The sequence below is a fragment of the Palaemon carinicauda genome, chromosome 30 (assembly GCF_036898095.1).
Source record: "Palaemon carinicauda isolate YSFRI2023 chromosome 30, ASM3689809v2, whole genome shotgun sequence".
Lineage (NCBI taxonomy): Eukaryota > Metazoa > Arthropoda > Malacostraca > Decapoda > Palaemonidae > Palaemon > Palaemon carinicauda.
Window position 1 is genome coordinate 37,301,034 of NC_090754.1, and position 24,385 is coordinate 37,325,418.

The 24,385-nt window shown below is 31.6% G+C and overlaps 6 protein-coding genes across 6 annotated transcripts in view; all 6 read left to right on the top strand.

Moving 5' to 3' along the window:
- LOC137622987 (pro-resilin-like) overlaps positions 1-24,385 on the top strand; it is a 100,973-nt gene that overhangs the window by 43,766 nt on the left and 32,822 nt on the right. The window lies entirely within an intron of this gene.
- On the top strand, positions 1,938-12,692 carry LOC137623734 (pro-resilin-like). The gene is made up of 3 exons (XM_068354559.1): positions 1,938-1,956; positions 12,096-12,167; positions 12,283-12,692. Exons 1-3 carry the CDS (start codon positions 1,945-1,947, stop codon positions 12,601-12,603), a joined length of 405 nt encoding a protein of 134 aa, XP_068210660.1. The 5' UTR covers positions 1,938-1,944; the 3' UTR covers positions 12,604-12,692.
- On the top strand, positions 2,113-2,696 carry LOC137623876 (pro-resilin-like; the record flags this gene model as incomplete). Its single annotated transcript, XM_068354678.1, has 2 exons — positions 2,113-2,190; positions 2,307-2,696. Coding segments are annotated over 2 exons (399 nt in total), but the record flags the coding sequence as incomplete, so codon positions are not given.
- Positions 6,868-7,440, top strand: LOC137623733 (pro-resilin-like). The gene is made up of 2 exons (XM_068354558.1): positions 6,868-6,951; positions 7,065-7,440. The coding sequence occupies exons 1-2, from the start codon at positions 6,868-6,870 to the stop codon at positions 7,383-7,385; spliced, it is 405 nt and encodes a 134-aa protein (XP_068210659.1). The 3' UTR covers positions 7,386-7,440.
- Positions 16,834-17,621, top strand: LOC137623736 (pro-resilin-like). The gene is made up of 3 exons (XM_068354560.1): positions 16,834-16,860; positions 17,008-17,079; positions 17,195-17,621. The coding sequence occupies exons 1-3, from the start codon at positions 16,849-16,851 to the stop codon at positions 17,513-17,515; spliced, it is 405 nt and encodes a 134-aa protein (XP_068210661.1). The 5' UTR covers positions 16,834-16,848; the 3' UTR covers positions 17,516-17,621.
- Positions 22,103-22,943, top strand: LOC137623737 (pro-resilin-like). The gene is made up of 3 exons (XM_068354561.1): positions 22,103-22,130; positions 22,332-22,403; positions 22,519-22,943. Exons 1-3 carry the CDS (start codon positions 22,119-22,121, stop codon positions 22,837-22,839), a joined length of 405 nt encoding a protein of 134 aa, XP_068210662.1. The 5' UTR covers positions 22,103-22,118; the 3' UTR covers positions 22,840-22,943.

Here is a 24,385-nt window from a genome sequence, read left to right on the forward strand (position 1 = left end):
ACTAAGCTGTAGGGCTAATTAGTATGAAAAGTTTAAGGAAATGAGATGTCTAATGGATACAATAAGGAAGTTTTCTGTATTAACGTTGATAGTTTAATGGTCATAATGACTATTAAAGTTAATTTCTCTTTAAAATTATTGTGAAAAGAAATCACACTAAAAATATTTACTTTTTTCCCCAAAAAAACAGATTGAAAAATTATCTTGTTTTTCTGTGCAAGCAAGTCTTCGCATATGACGTTATAGCTTAGTAAGGAGACTGCCAGAGGGTATGTAAGATGTGATGTAGAGATCATCTTTGCAGTATTATGAAGAAGGACTACAAGGAGTATCTTATCCGTGAGAAAATATTATTTGGCTTCCAAAACTATATCTTTCCACATACTCAAGAAATAACAAGTTATCCGGAGCTCTGTCATTCCATGAAGGAAAATAGGAAATGGCGACCAGATTTTTTAGAAAAATTATAATATCAAAGCCTACTTACTGCCGTCGAACTTAGGTTATTGGAATAAACCAGCTAAAAAAATCTATAGAAATTATTTCAAAGGACAAAAGAAAAATAATAAGATCTTTCAAGAGCGATCAGGATAAAGCCCAAAATTCCACCATTGGAAGCTGTGGCTCAATAGTTAATCCGGTCTAAAGGCCAAGATGAGAACCAAAGCCTATTGCAAATTTGAAATAATTCTTTAGAAAGCTTATCATCATGGCTAATATGAGCAATGTAGTGATGAGAAAGTAGATCAGAACAGGGAATATTTCGAAATCAACAAGAATACTTGATCTGCAATAGATGATATAACTACTCTGCATTATATCAAGTCTTGATGGATGACTCCTTTGATAATACTCTTTTGTAAATGTTTCCAGCACTAAAGTCGTGAATTCCAGATTATGAGATATGTTAGATTTTCTTTCTAATTTTCCATTTTCCTTGTAATATTATTTACCTATTATATATTTTTGTTTTAGTGGCACAAATAATCTAAATATCCATGCTAATCGTAAAGCGGTATTAGGGATCCACAGGTAAAACTAAAATTCTTATACCCTTATTTTTCATACACATTAAAAAGGCTAAATATGCATAATTTGATTTTAGGGATGAATAAATGATTGCTAATTATCTGGCTTCATAACATTAATGATCCTTGATACCGATTAGATTATGCTAGTAAACAATTAATAATTCAATAAGGAAGTGAATAAATAACTTAACAATGAAACTTTTGAAATATGATACATCAATTAAAAATGAGTAAGAAAGCCAGCTTCCACTGCGAACTTAAAATGGCCACTGGCATTACAAAAAAGTCTCCGCTGAGAATCTTGTTGAGTATGTACCTGCCATTGTCATTAGGAGCTTTTGAAAGGAATCGTTCTCTGATATCCAGAAGGCTAGGACATTCAATAAATAAAGGCCTAACAGTGAGAGGAACCATCCAATCAACACAAAATGGCTGGCACCTGCATACGAGGAAAATTAAATTTTTTTATGCAAAATTTCTGTATTCTACTTGAGTGTTACAGAAACAAGCCAAATAAAGCAAAAATTCTCCTTCAAAAAGACTATACCTAAGCTTTACCGAAAGACAACTCACATTTACGTTGATACAAAATTAATGAAACGTATTTTCTTGAACATATTGGGTAATTTGATTACGGCAGGATAAAAAGTTAAAAAAAAAAAAAAAAGCTTTATAAAAAAAAGCTCTATAACCATTAGGAACTAGAACACATCCATATTTCAGTTTCTTGTGGATATAGGGAGGTTCATTGCATCAGCTGACTGAAGGGACAACTACTGTTTAGAAATCTAAGAGGAAAAACTTGTTTTAGAAGCGCACGCCAGACTCCACACATATTGCACTGATGGTATATATAGAATTCGTGAGGCAGGACAAGGCATCAGTTTCTTTCCGAGACGTCTACTACATCAACATGGTTTCCAAGGTAGGGAAAACTAGATCTTTAATGATTTAGAAAATTTGATAGTCAGTACATTGCACTTTGACTAGTAGTATTTACGACGATTATAAACATTATGTATAAAAATCCCTAATAACTTAGCCTAATGCATAAGAGCGAATATAAGAATTTCAAATTCTATTTCAGGTTCTCTTCGCTCTTCTGGGATTAGTTGCCCTCGTAGCAGCTGACAGCTTTGAAAGATACTCTCCACCCAGGGTGAGTGTTATTTATATCCTTAATGTTGTAATGAAATCGTTGTAAAATATTATTGAAACATTAATGATTGCATCCAAGAAAAAACAATGATGATTACGGATTCCTTTGCATTGCAGTACTCTTCTGGTTCCTCCGAATCCTTCGAGTCCAGCGAGGCTCAATACAACTTCAACTGGGCTGTCAACCACGCCCCCTCCCGCAACGACTTCGGACACCAGGAAGCCCGTGATGGAGACAACACTCAGGGATCCTACTACGTCCAGCTCCCCGACGGTCGCCTGCAGAAGGTAGCCTTCCACGTCGATGGTGACGATGGATACATCGCTGACGTCACCTACTCCGGTGAGGCTCAGTTCCTCGACTCCAACTCCGCCTCTTTCGAGTCTCGTGAAGCTCCCAGATACTTCTACGGTTCTGGTTCCAACGAATCCAAATAGATCATCAATTTTGACCTAAATATTTATTCTGATTTGACATTTTTTGTTTTGCCATTCATATCTTCAGCATACATGTATAATTTATCTCAATAAATTATTATATAATGCTAATTCTCTTCTTATCCTTGGAGTAGTGCTATAACACGTATCATTATGCAGTAAAAGGAATATCGGCCCCATTTCATCATACCCAATTAACAAATACTGTTTTCTAAGCAGAAGCTTATGATATGGTCACTTGATAATGCAATTGGTTAAGCCCAAAAACTAATAATGGTGATCATAGTCGATAATATTTATGATAATTACTATACTCTCTTTTAGTGATATCTCGTGTCGTCGGGTTGAATTTTATTACAATAAGTAGTTTAGTAATCAATAATAATTATTCTATTTCATGTATATCGCTACAGGTGATGGATTCTTATTACTATAATTCATCTGGTATCAGATAATAATAGCAAGGGCATTATGCTGTTAAAATTATATGCAAAATTTAGAAATTTTGCAGATACATCATACTTACAATAAGATTTAATACATTATGCTTTTAATATATACTGCTTGTTAATATTCAGGGCTGCCTGAGTATTGATAGATATTCGTATAAACACACAAATGGAAACCTGAAATTTGGCCTTGGTCACATAGTACATATGAAAATAACTACCCTCTTAATGAACTTAAAGATATCTAATATAATGATAATACCATCATTATAGAGTAGAAAAAAAGAATAACGATAATAAGCTCAGTGTGAAGAATATAACCACTACATTACAGTGTTTCATATTATATTACGGAAAGTACACAGAATTTTCCTTCTGTATTCAAATACAACTTTTATTCTAGATCTATAACGAATTTTTCTCTGTTTTTTTCTTTTCTTTTCTTTTGATATATTTGGGCGGGCTTCAGATAAACACAAAATTGTGAACCCAGCTTTATTAGAAAATATACCTAGCATAAATATTTCATATTTTTATTACCACTTAATTGTTTTACAAGTATAGTAACTAACATAAAATTTTACATCATTTGCAAGGTAATTTAGTTTTGTTTTTGCATAAGTCGCAGAAAATTCATATTTACCTAATACTTTAGTTTTAGCTAATATTGTTAAAGGCAAAATGTTGAAATTTTAGTGGTCTAAAAACTTCCGCCTATCATTTCTAACTCTTTCTTTTATTATTTAGTCTCTTCGCATCTACTTCAATACAATAAAATAATCTAAATTTAGAAATAGATTAGAATAAATTTTCTAGAGAGAAACCTACACTCACACAGACCATTCAGATGGAGCTAGTTAGACATGGATACCCCATGGCTCCTCTTTGCTCTGCCAGGCTCTCCCTGGCTCCCTTTGATTCCACCTGGCTCCCCTTGGCTCAGAAACAAAAATATGGTGATGAGCATATTGGTTTACATCATATGAGCTTTCAAAATATGTTTTCCAAAACATACTTTCTTTCTTTCTTTCTCACTTCATTAAGTTATGTAATGCAACAGCCTGATTCCAGAAATTATTGTAGTTTAGTGCAGTAGACATAGTTTAGCAGCTAATTACAATGATCCTATTCATAATTCTATTGATGTTGGATATTTAGAAATTCCCTGATGAAAGTGCAATGTAAATACATATGTTTATAAAGAAGGTATTGTATTAATCGGCCAATGTAGGTAGACGTGGGGAACTCTTGTATCCCTATCATGGATCTGACGCATTAAGAGTTTCAAATTTCATCACGTTAGAAAGATATAAAACATTTCATCAAAAATAGTAGTATATGCAAACATTGAGATTTTGCGGTTGCGAAAAAAGACAAAATTATCATCACTTCCAATCTAGCATGTTATAAAGCTTTTCTTTTTTCGTTCTTTATGTCCATTATGTTAGATAATATTAAATTTTTCCGTTAGAAACCGATTAACTAAACTGCAACATCTTCAGATTCAAGAGAAATTTAGACGAAAGGAGTTGTCTATTACTTTTATGGAGGCAATAAGGAAATTTCTCTATTAGCGTCGATAGTTGATTAGTCTTAATTAATGTTAAATTCAATTTATTTAAAAAAAAAAAATAATGTGTAAACAAATCACACTTTAAATATTTACCATTTTCGCTGAAAAAAGATTGAAATGTAATACTTAACCATATTAAACAATTATCTGGCTTTTCCGTGCAAGCAAGTCTTCGCATATAGCGTCATAGCTTAATGAGGGCACTGCCAGAGGGTATTTAAGATGAGACATAGTTATCATCTTTACAGTACAGTAAAGGTCACTATAAGGAGCATTTCATCCGTGAGGAGATGTTATTTGCTTTTCAAAACTACATCTTTCCACATACTCAAGAAATACCAAGTTTTGCAGACCTATTTCCTTCCATGATGGAACCGATGAAATGGAGACTAAACGTATCAGTGAAATGATAATATCAAAACCTATTTATTGTCGTCGAACTTAGATTATTGGAATAAAAATTTTAATAAAATCTATGGAAATTATTTCAAAGGACAAAAGAAAGAAAAATATCTTGCAAGAGCAGTCCGGGTCAAGCCTAAAACTGGACAAATCGAAGCTGTGGCTCAATAGTTAATCCGGTGTAAAGGCCTAGATGGGATCCACAGCCTATTGCGTGATTCAAAATATGTAAATTTGACCTTAACTCTTAGAAAGCTTATCATTGGGGTTAATATGTGCAGTGTAGTGATGAGAAAGTAGATCAGAACAGGGAAGATTTTGAAATCAACAAGAAAACTAGATCCACAATAGATGATATTACTCCTCTGCATTATTTTAAGTCTTGAGGTAAATGATTCCAGCACCAAAATTATGAATTTCAGATTATATGTTAGATTTTCTATCAAAATTCCTCTTTCCTTGTAATACGATTTCACATTATTAATTCCAGTTTTAATGGCACAAATAATCTAGATATCCATCCTAATTGTAAAACAGTGATAGGGATGTACTGGTAAAACTAAAACTCATATATATATATATATATATATATATATATATATATATATATATATATATATATATATATATATATATATATATTTGTATATGTATATATATATATATATATATATATGTATATACATATATGTATATTTATTTATATATATATATATATATATAAATATATATATATATATATATATATATATATATATATATATATATATATATATATATATATATATATATATTCCATAAACATTAAAAAGGTGAATGTGCATAACTTGATCTTAAGGAATGAATGAATGATTGCTAATTATCTGGTTTCATAACATCGATGGTCATTGATACTGATTATATTATGGTGAGTAAACAATTAATAATTTGAGATAAAAAGTGAATAAACAACTTAGCAATGAATCATCTAAAATTCAATATATATATAATTTAAAGACGAGTAAGAAGGCCACCTTCCAATACGAACTTAGAAATGCATTGGCATAATAAAAAAACATCTTCGAGAATCTTGGTGAAGATGTATCTGTCATCTTCATTATAAGCTTCAGAAAGAAATCTTTCTCTGATATCCAGAAAGCTGGGACATTTGATTAGAGGAACCAAGTAATCATCATAAAATGGCTGGCACCTGGATACAAGTAAGTTCAACGTTTTCCATGCAGAATTTGTGTATTCAGTTTTACATGACAAGTTATATATTTTGGGAGGGACTCGAGTGTTACATAAATAAGCCAAGTAAATCAAGAATTCTCCTTGAAAAGCAGATTTTACCAATGATTTAAAACACTTGCTAAATTTAACTCTTATATAGGTACTGTGAGATAAAAAACTGAAATACAACTCAAATTTTCGTTAATGCAAGATTAATAAAACTCATTCGCTTAAATATATTAGGTGATTTGTTTATGCCAAAAAAAAAAAAAAAAAAATTCAAGAGCTGACTGAAGTGACAACTACTCTTTGGAAATCTAACAGGAAAAACTTGTTTTAAAATCGCATGCCAGACTCCACCCATCTTCCGCTGATGGTATATATAGAATTCGTGAGGCAGGACAAGGCATCAGTTTCTTTCCAAGACTTCTGCTACATCAACATGGTTTCCAAGGTAGGGACAACTAGATCTTTAATTATTTAGAAAATTTGATAGTCACAACAATGCACTTTGACCAGTGATATGTATGATGATTATAAACATCAAATATAAAAATCACTAATAACTTAGCATAAGGCATACCAGCGAATATCACAATTTCAAATGCTATTTCAGATTCTCTTCGCTCTTTTGGGATTAGCTGCCCTCGTAGCAGCTGACAGCTTTGAAAGATACTCTCCACCCAGGGTGAGTTTTATTCATATCCTTAATGTTGTAATGAAATCATTTTAGAATAATATTGGAACATTACTGACGGCATCCAAGAAATAATGTTGATTACGAATTCCTTTGCATTACAGTACTCTTCTGGTTCCTCCGAGTCCTTCGAGTCCGGTGAGGCCCAATACAACTTCAACTGGGCTGTCAACCACGCCCCCTCCCGCAACGACTTCGGACACCAGGAAGCCCGTGATGGAGACAACACTCAGGGATCCTACTACGTCCAGCTCCCCGACGGTCGCCTGCAGAAGGTAGCCTTCCACGTCGATGGTGACGATGGATACATCGCTGACGTCACCTACTCTGGTGAGGCTCAGTTCCCCGACTCCAACTCCGCCTCTTTCGAGTCTCGTGAAGCCCCCAGATACTCCTACGGTTCTGGTTCCAACGAATCCAAATAGATCATCAATTTCGACCTAAATTTCAATTCTGATATGACATTTGTTGCTGTGCCATTCCTATCTTCAGCATACATGCGTAATTTATTTAAATAAATTATTATATCATTCTTATTCTATTCATATCCTTAGACTAGTGCTATAACAAGTATCGCCATACAGAATAACAAATAAGTACCTATCTTAAAGTTTGCTATTAAGTTTCCATCGAAATGACATCATACCCAAATAACAAATATTGTTTTCTAAATGGAAGCATATGTCATGGTTGCTTTGAAATGGAATTGATGGAGTTTCAAGACTTACTAATGATAATCATACATGGTAATCTTTTGCGCCATTAGGTTGAATTTTCAATTTTATTAATTACAATTAGTTTTTTTTTTTTTTTTAGTAATTAAAGAGGATTTTTCCATTCCAAGCATATCGCTTCATGTGAGGAATTTTGATTGGAATTCCTCTGACATCTTACATGATAGAAAGGGCATCAGGCTGTCAAAATCACAGGCAAACATTGGAAAATTTTGCAATTGCATCGTGTTTATGATAAAGACAATGTTTTTAATGTAAATTACATATTAATATTCAGGGCTTCTTTAATTTTGTTAGATAACAGTAAAGATAGATGAAAGTAAATCTAAAATGTTGTCTTGGTAACAGAGTATATATGCAAACAATACCCTTTCAACACGCTAAATAATATTGAATATAATGCCAATAATATGATTATACAGTGGAATAAAAATAACAGTTATATGTTTTACTTTGCATTTTCTTACACTATATCAATGGAAAAAAAACTATTTGCTTGGTGCAAAGATTACATCTGCTGAATTGTTTTCTTTTGCAATTATATTACGGAATATACAAAAAATTTATAAATACGTTCAAACACAACTCTCATTATAGATGTATTACGATTTTTTTTCTCATTTGTACATGTTTCTATCATTTACCTTCAGATGACACCAAATTGAGAACACAGCTCGATCGAAAAAAAAAAAAAAAATATCATTATGAATTTGCTCTGCGGATATTCATAACTTGTTTTCATGTTTTCATCTCTTCTTTTTTTTAATAGGGGGCCTAATTAAACATTAAATTTAATATCATTGGAAAGGCACTCAATTTAAGTTTTGTCTAAGAGATGGGAAATTCACCTACCTCTGGCTTTTTTTTTTTTTTTTGCTAAAATATCTGTATATAAAATGCCGAAATATTTTTGTGGTCCAAAGTTTCAACCATTCATTCTTAGCAATTTCTTTTGTTATTGAGCTTTCTGAACTCTTCTTCGGTGGCATAAAGTTATCTAGCTTCAAAAGTAAAACCAAACTAAGTACTCTAGAAGGAAAACTAATCTCACAGAGAAAGTTGAGAAAGTAAAAATGCTATATTCACACACAGTTAATGAGACTTGGGTGCCCCCTGGCTCCCCTTGTCCTTCCCTGTTTCCCCCTGGCCTCCCCTGGCCTCACCTGCCAACACCCCCTTAGCTCCATTTGGCTCCCCTTGGATCACAAACCAATATAGGTGGATAAATGTGGATAAACATAGTGTTTTACATCATAAGAGATATATTTCAATGAGAGAATATATTTAGCTTTTGATCTAGATTTTCCCAAGCATACTATATATTTCCTAACTTCATTTAGTTACGTATTTGTAAGTCTAGTTCAGGAAAATACGGCAATTGTTTGTTGTAACCATAGTTTAGGAGCTAATGATAATGATAATAATACTTTAACTGTTGGATATTTGGCAATCCCCTGAAGAAACTGCACTATAGGTAAATTGAAAAATACCTTAGAGCAATAATTTCCACAAATTTGGATTCCAAATTGTTAATTATTATTATTATTATTATTATTATTATTATTATTATTATTATTCAAGGATTGAACTTCATTTACTCTGCTGGTATGGGTAGACTTTTGCAACTCTTATATCTATAACATGGTCCTGACGAATTGATAGTTTCAAGGCTGTACCCTCGAAATTGTCTTAATTATGCAAAGATGAAGCCGCGTGAAAGAAAATATAAATTGCATTATGAGTATTATTAACATAAATGAACTCCATGATTGCATATCAGTGAAACAAAGGAAATCTTGTTATCTAGCAAGTTATAAAGCTCTTTTTTTTTAGGGTATTTATCAAATAATATATTGCTATTCTAACCGAGTAACCTGAGCTGTAGAGCTACTGCTTAGTAATATTTTCAGTCAAGAAAAACTTAGAGGAAGAGAAATATCTAATAGAAGTAATAATGAAATTACCTTTATAACCGTTATTAATTGAACAATCATAATGACCACTTTTGGCGATTAACTTGACCATTAAAATAAATTTCCCTTTAAAGATATTGTGAAAAGAAATCACGCTTTTCCGTAGAGGTAATTCTATGATTGAAAAGAAACCATCTGTTCCAATCTCTTGAAAAGCCTTCTTCTTCAACTGTAGCATCCATATTTATTCTGAGCTGCGGATTTTTCCCTATCCCTTGACCTTCTCCATGTCAAACATATCCTTCAGCAATGTGAAATGTCTTAGTCTTATTAGAATTTACTTCTCTGGATATGAACGATGCAATAGATATATGGATAATGTCCAGACCTTCGGAATTTGCTAGAACCTGTATGATATATTGTCTTGAACTCAAATTTATACGAAAGTGACTGGCTATATTCATAAATATATTTCTTTCCTGGCACGCTAAGCGCAGGAGGGAGAGGGATTAGTCATACCCTGGTGAGAGGGTGTACCCAGAGTGGTACACTAGGAAACCAAATTTGTAAGAGAAATAATCTATCAAAGCCTATTTATAGCCGTTGAGCTTAGATTATTAGAATAATGCAGTAGGGTAAATCCATGGAAATTATTTCATAGGACAAAAGAAACAAAATATCTTGCAAGAGAGGTCAGGGTGAAGCCCGAAATTGGACTCTAGGAGGACACTCCAAAATAAAGCCATTGTTCTCTAGTCTTGGGTAGTGCCATAGCCTCTGTACCATTGTCTTCCACTGTCTTGGGGTAGAGTTCTCTTGCTTGAGGGTACACTCGGCCACACTTTTCTATCTTGTTTCTCTTCCTTCTGATTTATTTTAAAGTTTTTTATAGTCTATATGTGAAAGATTTATTTTAATCTCATTGTTCTTAAACTTCTCTTGTAGTATATATCCTTATTTCCTTTCCTCACTGAGCTATTTTCCCAGCTTGGGTTATAGCTTAGCAAGTAATAATAATAATAATAATAATAATAATAATAATAATAATAATAATAATAATGATAATAATAATAATAAAAGGCCTAGATGAGATCCAAAACATGTGCATGCTTTATATGATGTAAATTTGACCTTACTCTTAGAAAGCTTATCATTAGGGCTAATATGAACGATGTAGTGATGGGAAAGTAGATCAGAGCAAGGAATATTTCGAAATCCCCAAGGAAACTGGATCCTGAATAGATGATAATTTCTGCTTTCAGTTCCTTTATCTCCTCATGTTTTGATTCTCTCTTAATTCGGACTTCATTTTCTGGCCGAACTTTTTCCAATTGTTTAGTCAGTCCAAGAATTTGTTGGTCCTTCTCAGTTGATTTTATTTAAATGGTCCCCAATTGTAAACACTTTATTAGAGAGTTCCCTTTTAAGCTGTTCGTTAGTTTGGTGCATATCCTGCATCTTGGTTCAGAAATTTTCAATTATAACTCTTATACAATATCTTAATTCCAGCGAAATGACTCGTATGGTGTAAATCCTCTTCGGTAAATGTTTCCAGCACCAAAATTATGGAATCAAAATTAGTAGAGGTTATATTTTCTTTCTTATTTACCACTTTCTGTCTGATATGATTCTCAAGTCTTAATTTTAGTTTTAGTGGCACAAATAATTTAGGTATCCACGCTAATTGCAAATTTCATTATTAATATAATGGTAAAATTTAAATGTTTATACTTATATTTTCAGTACATATCAAAAAGGCTGATTTTTTCATGATTAATTTTGTTCTTATGGAGACGAGGAATATTCATGTTTTCCAGGTAGAGAGCATTCAAGTTCACCGACCTGTTATGTATTTTGAGTGTTACATAAAAAAGCCATATAAAGAATAATTTCTCCTTCAAAAGCAGACTTTATCTAAGCTCCCTAAGACTCTGGCAAAGTTTCATTCTATTATAGGTACTGTCAGATAGAAAACTTATATACTACTCACATTTTCGTTCATATTTAAATAACATAAATCATTTGTTTGTATATATTATGTAGTATACTTATGCTTGGAAAGATATTCAAGAAATCCAAAAAAAAAAAAACTCTAAAAATCTTAGAATCTGAAAATTAATCCCTATATCAATTTCTTCCATATATAGAGAGGTTTCATTGCAGCAACTAGCTGAAGTGACAACAAATGTGTTAGGAAATCTAACAGGAAAAACTTGTTTTTGAACAGATTACCAGACTCCACCCATCTTACGCTGATAGTATATATACAATTCACGATGAAGGACAAGGTATCAGTTTCCTTTCGAGACTTCTACTATATCAACATGGTTTCCAAGGTAAGAGATATTAACATTTCCGAGTTAAGTTTCAGTCATGACAAAACAACTTTGATAAAGATATGTATGGTAATTATGAAAGTTATTTATAGATAGAATATTCATATGATAATGTATTGCAGAGATTATCACAATTCTAAATGCTATTTCAGGTTCTCTTTGCTCTTCTGGGTTTAGCTGCTCTAGTAGCAGCTGACAGCTTTGAAAGATACTCTCCACCCAGGGTGAGTGTTATTCATATCCTTAATGTTGTAATGAAATCTTTGTAAAATGATAATGAAACATTACTGATTGTCTCCAAGAAATACAATGACGATTATGGATTCCTTTGCATTACAGTACTCGTCCGGTTCCTCCGAATCCTTCGAGTCCAGTGAGGCTCAGTACAACTTCAACTGGGCTGTCAACCACGCCCCCTCCCGCAACGACTTCGGACACCAGGAAGCCCGTGATGGAGACAACACTCAGGGATCCTACTACGTCCAGCTCCCCGACGGTCGCCTGCAGAAGGTAGCCTTCCACGTCGATGGTGACGATGGATACATCGCTGACGTCACCTACTCCGGTGAGGCTCAGTTCCCCGACTCCAACTCCGCCTCTTTCGAGTCTCGTGAAGCTCCCAGATACTTCTATGGTTCTGGTTCCAACGAATCCAAATAGACAACAAATTTCCGCCATAATGATTACTCTGCTTTGACGTGTGTTGTTGTGGTATTTGTATCTTCAGCAGACATGTATAATTTATTTGAATAAATTATTATATAACTTTGATTCTATTAGTAACCTTGGAATACTAATTGATATTCTTGTTACACAGTCCATTTGTCAGGTTTTATTGAAATGACATTATATATTATTTTTGTAAATTACAAATATTTGTTCCAAAGCAGAGGCAATATTCATACTTAGAGCCTATGTGTTATTGCTTGAAAAACAAATTGGTAGAACTTAAGAGATAATAATGATAATCTCTCAATAATATTGTGATTATGAACAGTAGGCTCTCTTATTGTGATCACTTGAACCATGAAAATCAGATTTTAAGTATATAAATTACAGTTAACTTATTAGTAATCCATATATAATGCCTATTTTATCCCAAATATAACGTTATATGAGATAGATTAAGATTACTATAGAGAATAGTTCCTGTAGAATATTAATATAAAAGCAAGGACATCTTTGCTATCAAAATGGAAAGCAAATTTTTAAAGTTTTGTAGATTCACTGTACATATTCTCGATACTCTATGCATATTATCAACATTACTTGTTAATGTTTACGTCCTTTCTGAAGACTGATATATATGGTAACAAAATATGAAATGGTATATCTAATATTGATCACAATCACTATTTAACAAATTAGACCGTTTTTAGATATAATGTGTTAGTATGGCTATAAGCGAAATAAAGAAAAATAAAGGTAATATGCTTGCCTAGTTGAGAAATTTGTTACAATATATCAGTAAAAATTTTACGTAATAGAAAACGTTTTTTTTTTTATGAAAAAGTTGTATATATACTAATATAAGCCTACCATTGAGGATTATCTATTACAGAAAACGCAAAATATAATAATACAATATATTAATAAGCAAGTGGTCTGTGGATATTCCTAATTTCTTTCTAATTCTTTACAGCTAACTTATTTACCGTTAATTCATACATCACTGGAAAGTCAATTATCTTAGTTGTGTCTTTGTTGAAGATAATTCACAAATCTCTAATATTTCATTTTACTTAAGAGTGATGAAATCTCCTTTTCTCTTAAAATTTCAAACCATCATTTCCATTTTGTTCTTTGGAAATTTATACTTATTTACAATTGAACAAAGTAAGCCTATCTATCTTTGAAGTATTCCAGCGAGAAAACTAGGCTACTCTCACACAGTTCAAAGAGTAATATCGCCATATACTTACGAAGTTAGTGAGAAATCGCTCCCCTGACAGAGGAATAAAGATTATGTTTTATATTGCATGAGGTACTGTCTTGAGATAGATTCTACGGTTTTGATTTTAGTTTTCCCAAACATACTTTATTTTTTATCACTTTATTTTGTTAAGTGATACAACAGAAAAGTTTTCCCGGCTTCCAGAAATTATGGTAAGTAATGCATTAGTCATGATTTAGTTGCTAATGATAATAGCAATTATGCAAAAACTTTGAAATCCCTTGATCAGATTTTTTTAATTCACTGACTCACTATGACATCAAAAGAATCGAACAACAATTTAAAATCAATTCAATTTCTTATTTTTCATAATTATTTTGATTAATTTATTCATTTATTAATTTATTTTTTAAGAGATGTAATTGAATTTACTCTACTAACGTATGTACATTTTTACACTTCCATAGTTCCAACATGGTTCTGAGTAGTACATAGTTTCAAAGATTTCTCCTCTCTGTTCTCTTAACTATACAAATTATATGCCCTTCGGAAAAAAACTAAAATCTGAATTACATTATGAAAAATAACTGTATAGATCAACATTGATAGTGGCCATTCATGAAACAAAGTCAACTTATAATCGCTACCAATATATCATGATATGAAGTTCGTTTTGCCTTCAGATTATTTATTAAGTTACTTTCAACTAGCCTGAATATAACAGCTAAAAAACAAATTACTTAAACTGTAGATACGATGTTTAGTAATACTTTTCAAGGCAAGATACAACTAGCCTAAATATAACAGCGAAAAATCAAATTATTTAAACTGTACAGATAATGTGAAGAAATACTTTCAAGTGTGAAAAACATTTTGCGGAAAAGGAAATTCTGTCTGTGCTAGTGAAATTAAGGTTAATTGTACGGCAAGTGGAATAGTTATAATAACCCATTTCACGGAAAACTTAAAGGATAAAATCTATATCCTGTTGAAGATACTGAAGGAAGAAATTACACATTAAATGTTTATCTTATTCTGTCCAAATAGGCTTAAATGTATTACCTAACCAGTGATAAATCATATGTTTAATCCGACCAGGTAATTGCGTAATGAAAGAGTTGAAATAAAGACTAAATCTTTATGAATAAATTATCAAAGCTATTTACAGCTGACGAACTTGAACTATTGGAATAATTCAGTTGTTAAGGTCCAAGAAAATGATCTAAATAAAAAAAAAAAAAAAAAAAAATCTTGTAAATTCATTCGATCGCAATAGGTCAAGGTCAAGCCTAGCACTCAGCTACTCAATGCTGTAGCATAATTATTCACCTGCTCTAAAGGTCTAAATGAGATCCTGATTTTACCTAATAGTTAGAAGGTTCATTGTCAGGGTTAAAACAGGTAATGGAGTGGATAGAAAGTAGGCCAGAACAGGAAATATTTAGATATCATCAAGAAAATATGCTCCAGAATAGAAGCCTCAATGAGTTGTAAAATTTCAATACGTTTTGCTGTGATGTTTTACACCAAAAAGATGGTTTACAAACAAGATGTTGGAGTTTCTTTCTAAGATTCCGCTTGCTATGCAAAATCATTCACAAATTTTAATAATTTCTGACAGAACAAATATATTCCGGATGGTATAATAGCCTCACATAATAAATATATTATATATAAAATTTCGATATACAATCAAAGGGTTTCTCTTCTTTTATCAATAAAGCTAGAGAAAAAAATCAATACACAACTGACTCAACTTATTTTGATACGCTCTTATTTAAGTTCATTTACTTGATGATAATATGAGAACTTATTTTACGATTTGTTTTCAGCATTCCTTTGAAAATCTAAAGAATATGCTTTATATATTCACGTAATAAAAAATGCGACTGAGCAATAAATATAACAGATTTAAATTATATTAAGGAAAATTAATTATGACAGCAGGGTAGTGTTTCATATTCCAAATGAAATGTTTAAATGCTTTGATTTAATATCTTTCTACGCTCCTTAACTTTGTTAAAATTGATAAATAATAGATAATAGTTACAATTTCTCTAAAACTTTCATCCTTTCCTTTAGCAGTTAGAAATGATTTATCCCTGAAAATTTGCATTAAGATAAAAGATCACTAAATAACAACATCTGATGCAAATTGTATTAATGTAACGTTATGATGCTAAATGCTGATTACCAAAGTACTATTTAGCTGTAGATTAATAAACATTAAGAATCACTCTCCATTGGAATCTTGAACAATAAATCTATCAGATATTGATTATGATACCAATATTTTTTTTTATCTTTATGATAATTCTTCAGAAAATTCCATGTTATTTAGGCAGGTTAAATTCTCATATTTTGATAATATAGGCTTCTTACGGTAAATGAGAATTAGTGACCACCTGGTAAAATCAATAACGTTAAGTTTATATCTTCTATACATAAAAGAAAGGGTGAATATGAATAATATGTCCTTAGGAAAACAATGAAAGATGTATTTATAAGGAATTTTGGGTAATCAATTCAAGCGACCATTTAAACTTAGAAATTAGTAAGAGTGTTCCAAAAGTAGCCCCAACTAAGCATGACATGAACTGGAAAAGTAGCAAAGATATCAAGGACACTTTAGGCAAAACATAAACTGTTACCTAGGTACTATGATATTGAATATATAAATACAACTCATACTGACATCGACTCTTAATAAACAGAAGTAATCCACTTGAATTTGTTGCGTAAATTAGTTTCTATCTAAAAAAAAAAATAACTTTATAAAGATCGACAGATGTTCAATAACTAACTTCATCCATTTATCAATTACTTATGGATATTAAGGACGACACATGCCAACAACTTACAAGGGAAAAAGTCAGTGTTTGGAAATTTAAGAGGAAAAACTGGTTTTGAATCGAATGCCAGACTCCACCCATCTTGCGCTGGTAGTATATATAGAACTTGTGATGCAGGACAAGGCATCAGTTTCTTTCCGAGACTTCTACTACATCAACATGGTTTCCAAGGTAAGATATAATACTTATCTAATGATCTACACTTTATAGCTACGAATTTCACCAATAAAACATATGCTTATTATAACCATTATAAAAACACTAGTTATTTGACATGATGCATAACAGTGATTATCACAATTTCAAATGTTATTTCAGGTTCTCTTTGCTCTTCTGGGATTAGTTGCCCTCGTAGCAGCTGACAGCTTTGAAAGATACTCTCCACCCAGGGTGAGTGTTATTCATATCCTCAATATTGTAATGAAATCCTTGTAAAATGATACTGAAACTTTATTGATTGTATCCAAGAAACACAATGATTATTATGGATACCTTTGTATTGCAGTATTCCTCCGGATCCTCCGAATCTTTCGAGTCCAGTGAGGCTCAGTACAACTTCAACTGGGCTGTCAACCACGCCCCCTCCCGCAACGACTTCGGACACCAGGAAGCCCGTGATGGAGACAACACTCAGGGATCCTACTACGTCCAGCTCCCCGACGGTCGCCTGCAGAAGGTAGCCTTCCACGTCGATGGTGACGATGGATACATCGCTGACGTCACCTACTCCGGTGAGGCTCAGTTCCCCGACTCCAACTCCGCCTCTTTCGAGTCTCGTGAAGCTCCCAGATACTTCTACGGTTCTGGTTCCAACGAATCAAAATAGATAACGAATTTACACCTGAATGATTATTCTGCTTTGACGTGTGTTGTTGTGGTATCTGTATCTTCAGCAGACATGTATAATTTATTTGAATAAATTATTATATGACTATGATTCTATTAGAAACCTTCGAATACTGATTAATAGACTTGTTATACAGGCCATTTGTCAGGTTTTATTGAAATGACATAATACATTATTTTTGTAAATTACAAATATTTGTTCCAAAGCAGAGGCAATATTTAAACTTAGAGCCTGTGTATTACTGCTTGGAAATCAAATTGGTGGAGCCTAAGAGACAACAATGATAATCTTGCAATTATATTTTGATTATAAACAGTAATCTTATTGTGATAACTTGAACCATGAAAATCAGATTTTAAGTATATCAATTATAGTTAACTTATTATTAATCCATATATAATGACTATTTTATCTCACATGTATCATTATATGAGATAGATTTTCCTCAGTATAGAGCATAGGTTCTCTAGTATCTTATAAAATTAAAGGCATCTGTGTTATCAAAATGGAAAGGAAATTTAAACCACTTTGTAGATTCACCACACTTATTCTAGATACTCTTTGCATTTTATCAACATTACTTGTTAATGCATAAGTCCACTCTGAATATTGTTACAAATGGGTAACAAAATTTGATAGGGTATAGCTAACATTTCATATTGATAACATTTCTCATTATTATAATTATTATTATTATTATTATTATTATTATTATTATTATTGTTATTATTATTATTATTATTATTATTATTATTATTATTAGTATAAGCTAAGCTACCACCCAGGTTGGGAAAGCAGGATGCTATAAGCCCAAGGGCTCCAACAGGAAAAAATAGCCCAGTGAGGAAAGGAAACGAGGAAATAAATATACTACAAGAGAAGTAATGAACAATCAAAATAAAATATTTGAAAAACATATAAATATTTAACAAATTAGATCAATATCAAATATAACATGTTAGTAAGGCTACAAGCGAAATAAACAAATAAAGGTAATATGTTTGCTTAGTTGAACAATTTGTTACGTATCAGTGAAAAAGAAAGAGAAAAATATAATGCAAAACGTTTTTTTTTCCTAATAAAAAAGTTTTATTTATGGAAATCTTATATTTGAGATTATCTATTACCAAAAAGAACAGAATATATTAATAGAATATATTAATAAGCAATTGGTCTGTGGATAATCATAATTTCTGTCATATTTCAATTTCTTTCTAATTCTATACAGATGACTTACATTCCGCTAAGTTTTACATCACTGAAAAGGCAATTGACTTATTTATGACTTTGTAGAAGATAATTCATATGTCAATAATATTCCATTTTATCTGCAAGTACTGAAATTTCGTTTTCTCATAAAACTTCAAACCATCATTTCTATATTTTTCTTTGGTTATTTATCTTCTTTGATTACACTTCAACATAGTAAAACTATCTATAATTGAAGCATTCAAAAAAGAAAACTATGCTATTCTTACACAGTTCAAAGACTAACGAAGTTAGTGAGACAAAGCTTCTCATGACAGGGAACTAAAAGATTGCGTTTTACATCGTATGAGGTACAGTCTTGAGAGAGATTCTGTAGTTTTTATTTTAGTTTTCCCAAACATACTCTATTTTCCTTATCACTTCATTCAGTCAAGTAATTCAACAGAAAAGTTTTCCCGGGTTCCAGAAATTATGGTAAGCAATGCATTAGTCATGATTTAGTTGCTAATGATACTAGCAATTATGCAAAAACTTTGAAATCCCTTGATCAGATTTTTGTAGTTCACTGACTCACTATGACATCAAAAGAATCGAGCATAAATTTGAAATAAATCCGATTTCTTATTCTTTTATCATTAATATTCTATTTATTTATCTATCTACTTATAAATTCATTCATTAATTTATTGTTTAAGAGATAGTATCGAATTTGCTTTACTAATGTAGGTAGATTTTTACACTTCCTTTGTCCTAACATGGTCATGTGCGTCATCGTTTCAAAGATTTCTCCTCTCTGTTCTTTTAACTATACAAATTAAATGTCCCTCGGAAGAAACTAAAACATAAATTACATTATGAAAAATAGCTTTATAGATCAACACTGATAATGGGTATTCATGGGACAAAGTCAATTTATGAACGCTATCATTATATCATGGTATGAAGCTCTTTTTGCCTTCAGAACCTTTATTAGGTTACATTTAAATAGCCCAAATATAACAGCTAAAATTCAAATTGTTTAAATTGTAGAAATAATGTGAAGAAATACTTTCAAGTGTGAGAAACATTTTGCGGGAAAGGAAATTCTTATGTCTGTGATAATAAAATTAGTGTCAATTACACTGCAAGTAGAATAATTATAATAACCCATTTAATGGAGAACTTAACTGTTAAAGTCTATATCCTGTTGAAGATATTAAAAGGATAAATTGCACATAAATGTTTGTCTTATTCTGTCCATATAGGCTTAAACGTATTGCCTAACCTCAGTGATAAATCATTTGGCTACTCCGATCAGATAATTGCGTGGCGAAAGAGATGAAATAAGGACTGTATTTTTATGAATAAGTTATCCAACCTATTTAGAGCTGACGAACTTGGACTATTGGAATAATTCAGCTGTTAAGGTCCAAGGAAATGATCTAAATGAAAAAAAAGAAAAAAAAAATAATGTGAGTTCATTCGATCGCAATAGGTCAAGGTCAAGCCTAGCACTCAGCTACTCAATGCTGTAGCATAATTATTCACCTGCTCTAAAGGTCTAAATGAGATCCTGATTTTACCTAATAGTTAGAAGGTTCATTGTCAGGGTTAAAACAAGTAATGGAGTGGATAGAAAGTAGGCTAGAACAGGAAATATTTAGATATCATCAAGAAAATATGCTCCTGAATAGAAGCCTCAATGAGTTGTAAAATCTCAATACGTTTTGCTGTGTTGTTTTACACCAAAATGATGGTTTACAAACAAGATGTTGGAATTTCTTTCTAAGATTCCACTTGCTATGCAAAATCATTCACAAATTTTAATCATTTCTGACAGAAAAAATATGTTCCGGATGGTATAATAGCCTCACATAATAAATAAATATATATATATATATATATATATATATATATATATATATATATATATATCTATATATATATATATATATATATATATATATATATATATATATATATATATAATTTTGATATACAATCAAAGGGTTTCTCTTCTTTTATCAATAAAGCTAGAGAAAAAAATCAATACACAACTGACTGAACTTGATTGAGTATCCTATTGTGTTATTTTGATACGCTCTTATTTAAGTTTATTTGCTTGATGATAATATGAAAACTTACTTTACGGTTACCCAATATTGGGGGAAGTGCCTTTGTGTATGTATGTATGAATTTTACGGTTTGTTTACAGCATCCCTTAGAAAATCTAAAGAATATGCTCTTTATATTCACACAATAAAAAACGCGACTTAGCAATAAATATAACAGATTTAAATTATATTAAGAAAAATTAATTATGACAGCAGGTAGTGTTTCATATTCCAAATGAAATATTTAAATGCTTTGATTTAATATCTTTCTACGCTCCTTAACTTTATTAAAATTGATAAATAATAGATAATAGTTACAATTTCTCTAAAGCTTTCATCCTTTCTTTTAGCAGGTAGAAGTGATTCATCCTTGAAAATTAGCATTAAGATAAAAGATCACTAAATAACTCAACATCTGATGCAAATTGTATTTACTGTATAGTTATGGTTCTAAATGATGATTACCAAAGTTCTATTTAGCTGTAGATTAATAAACATTAAGAATCACTCACCAACGGAATCTTGAACAATATATCTATCAGACATTGATTATGACACCAATATCTTCTTGTTATCTTTATGATAATTCTATAGCAAATTCCACGTTATTTAGGTAGGATAAATTCTCATATTTTGATAAAATGGGCATCTTACAGTAAAATAGTATTGGAGACCACTTTGTAAAATGAATAACATTAAGCTTATATCTTCTATACATAAAAGAAAGGGTAAATATGAATAATGTGTCCTTAGGAACACTAAGAAAGATGTAGTTATAAGGAATTTTGGGTATTCAATTCAAGCGACCATTTAAACTTTGGAATTAGTGAGAGTGTTCCAAAAGTAGGCCCAGCTAAGCATGACATGAACTGGAAAAGTAGCAAAGATATCAAGGACTCTAGGCAAAACATAAACTGTTACCTAGGTACTATGATATTGAATATATAAATACAACTCATACTGACGTCAACTCTAAATAAACAGAAGTAATCCACTTGAATTTGTTGCGTAAATTAGTTTCTATCTAAAAAAAAAATAACTTTATAAAGATCGACAGATGTTCAGTAACTAACTTCATCCCATTATCAATTACTTATGGATATTAAGGACGACACATGGCAACAGCTTACAAGGGAAAAAGTCAGTGTTTGGAAATTCAACAGGAAAAACTTGTTTAAAATCGAATGCCAGACTCCACCCATCTTGCACTGGTAGTATATATAGAACTTGTGATCCAGGACAAGGCATCAGTTTCTTTCCAAGACTTCTGCTACATCAACATGGTTTCCAAGGTAAGATATAATACTTATCTAATGATCTATACCTTATAGCTACGAATAAAGATTTTCACCAGTGAAATATATGGTTATTATAACCATTATAAAATCCTTAGTTATTTGACATATATATGCTTATTATAACCATTATAAAAAAAACTAGTTATTTGACATAATTCATAACAGCGATTATCACAATTTCAAATGCTATTTCAGGTTCTCTTCGCTCTTCTGGGATTAGCTGCCCTCGTAGCAGCTGACAGCTTTGAAAGATACTCTCCACCCAGGGTGAGTGTTTTTCATATCCTCAATTTTGTAATGAGATCTTTGTAAAGTGATATTGAAACATTATTGATTGTATCCAGGAAACACAAAGATTGTTATGGATACCTTTGCATTGCAGTATTCCTCCGGATCCTCCGAATCTTTCGAATCCAGTGAGGCTCAATACAACTTCAACTGGGCTGTCAACCATGCCCCCTCCCGCAACGACTTCGGACACCAGGAAGCGCGTGATGGAGACAACACTCAGGGATCCTACTACGTCCAGCTCCCCGACGGTCGCCTGCAGAAGGTAGCCTTCCACGTCGATGGTGACGATGGATACATCGCTGACGTCACCTACTCCGGTGAGGCTCAGTTCCCCGACTCCAACTCCGCCTCTTTCGAGTCTCGTGAAGCTCCCAGATACTTCTACGGTTCTGGTTCCAACGAATCCAAATAGATAACGAATTTACACCTGAATAATTATTCTGCTTTGACGTGTGTTGTTGTGGTACTTTTATCTTCAGCAGACATGTGTAATTTATTTGAATAAATTATTATATAACTATGATTCTATTAGCAACCTTGGATTACTGATTAATGGACTTGTTATACAGTCCATTTGTCAGGTTTTATTGAAATGACATTATATATTATTTTTGTGAATTATAAATACTTGTTCCAAAGCAGAGGCAATATTCAAACTTAGAGCCTCTGTGTTATTACTTGAAAATCAAATTGGTGGAACTTAAGAGGTAACAATGATAATCTCACAATAATATTTCGATTATAAACAGTAGGCTCTCTTATTGTGATCACTTGAACCATGAAAATCAGATTTCAAGTATATAAATTATAGTTAACTTATTAGTAATCCATATATAATGCCTATTCTATCTCAAATATATTGTTATATGAGATAGATTATGATTACTATAGAGAATATTTTGTAGATTCACCATACTTACTCTAGGTACTCTATGCATTTTATTGACATTACTTGTTAATGTTTAAGTCCTTTCTGAATAACACAATATGAAAGGGTATATCTAACATTTCATCTTGATCACAATTACTATTTAACAAGATAGATCAATCTTAAATATAATGTGTTGGTATGGCTATAACGAAATGAAAAAAAAAAAAGGTAAAATGCTTGCTTAGTTGAGCCAGTTGTTACGATATATCAGTGAATAAAAAAAATTGTGTACTGCAAAATGTTTTTTTGTTTTGTTTTCTAATGCAAAAGTTGTATATATGCTAGTCTACTATTGGGGATTATTTATTACAGCAAAACACAGAATATATCATTAGAATATATCATTAAGCAAGTGGTCTGTGGATAATCATGATTTTTTCATATTTCAATTTCTTTCTAATTCTTTACAGCTGACTTATTCACCGTTAGATCATACATCACTGAGAAGGCAATTATCTTAGTTGTGTCTGTGGAAGATAATTCACATTTCACTAATATTTCATTTTATTGGAGAGTACTGTAATTTTCTTTTTCTCATAAAACTTCAAATTATCATTTCTATCATTTTCTTTGGTCATTTATCTTTTATTACACTTCAACAAAGTAAAACTATCTATAATTGAAGCATTCCAACAAGAAACCTAAGCTACTTTTACAACAGTTCAAAGACAACAGCAAAGCTTTGGCAGTTACAGAATTTACGGTAATTAATGCATTAGTTATAATTTAGTAGTCAATAATAATATTAATTATGCAAAAACTTTGAAACACCTTGATCAGAACGTTTTAGTCCACTGTCTCACTATGCACATCCAAAGAATCGAACATAAATTTAAAATCAATGCAATTTCTTATTTTTTATTGTTATTAATTTATTCATTTATCCATCAATTTATATATTAATTTATTAATTTACTGTTTAAGAGATGAAATTGAATTTCCTCTACTAATGTAGGTAGATTTCTGCACTTCCATAATTCCAACATGGTCTTGATGCGTTCATAGTTTCAATGATTTCTCCTCTTCT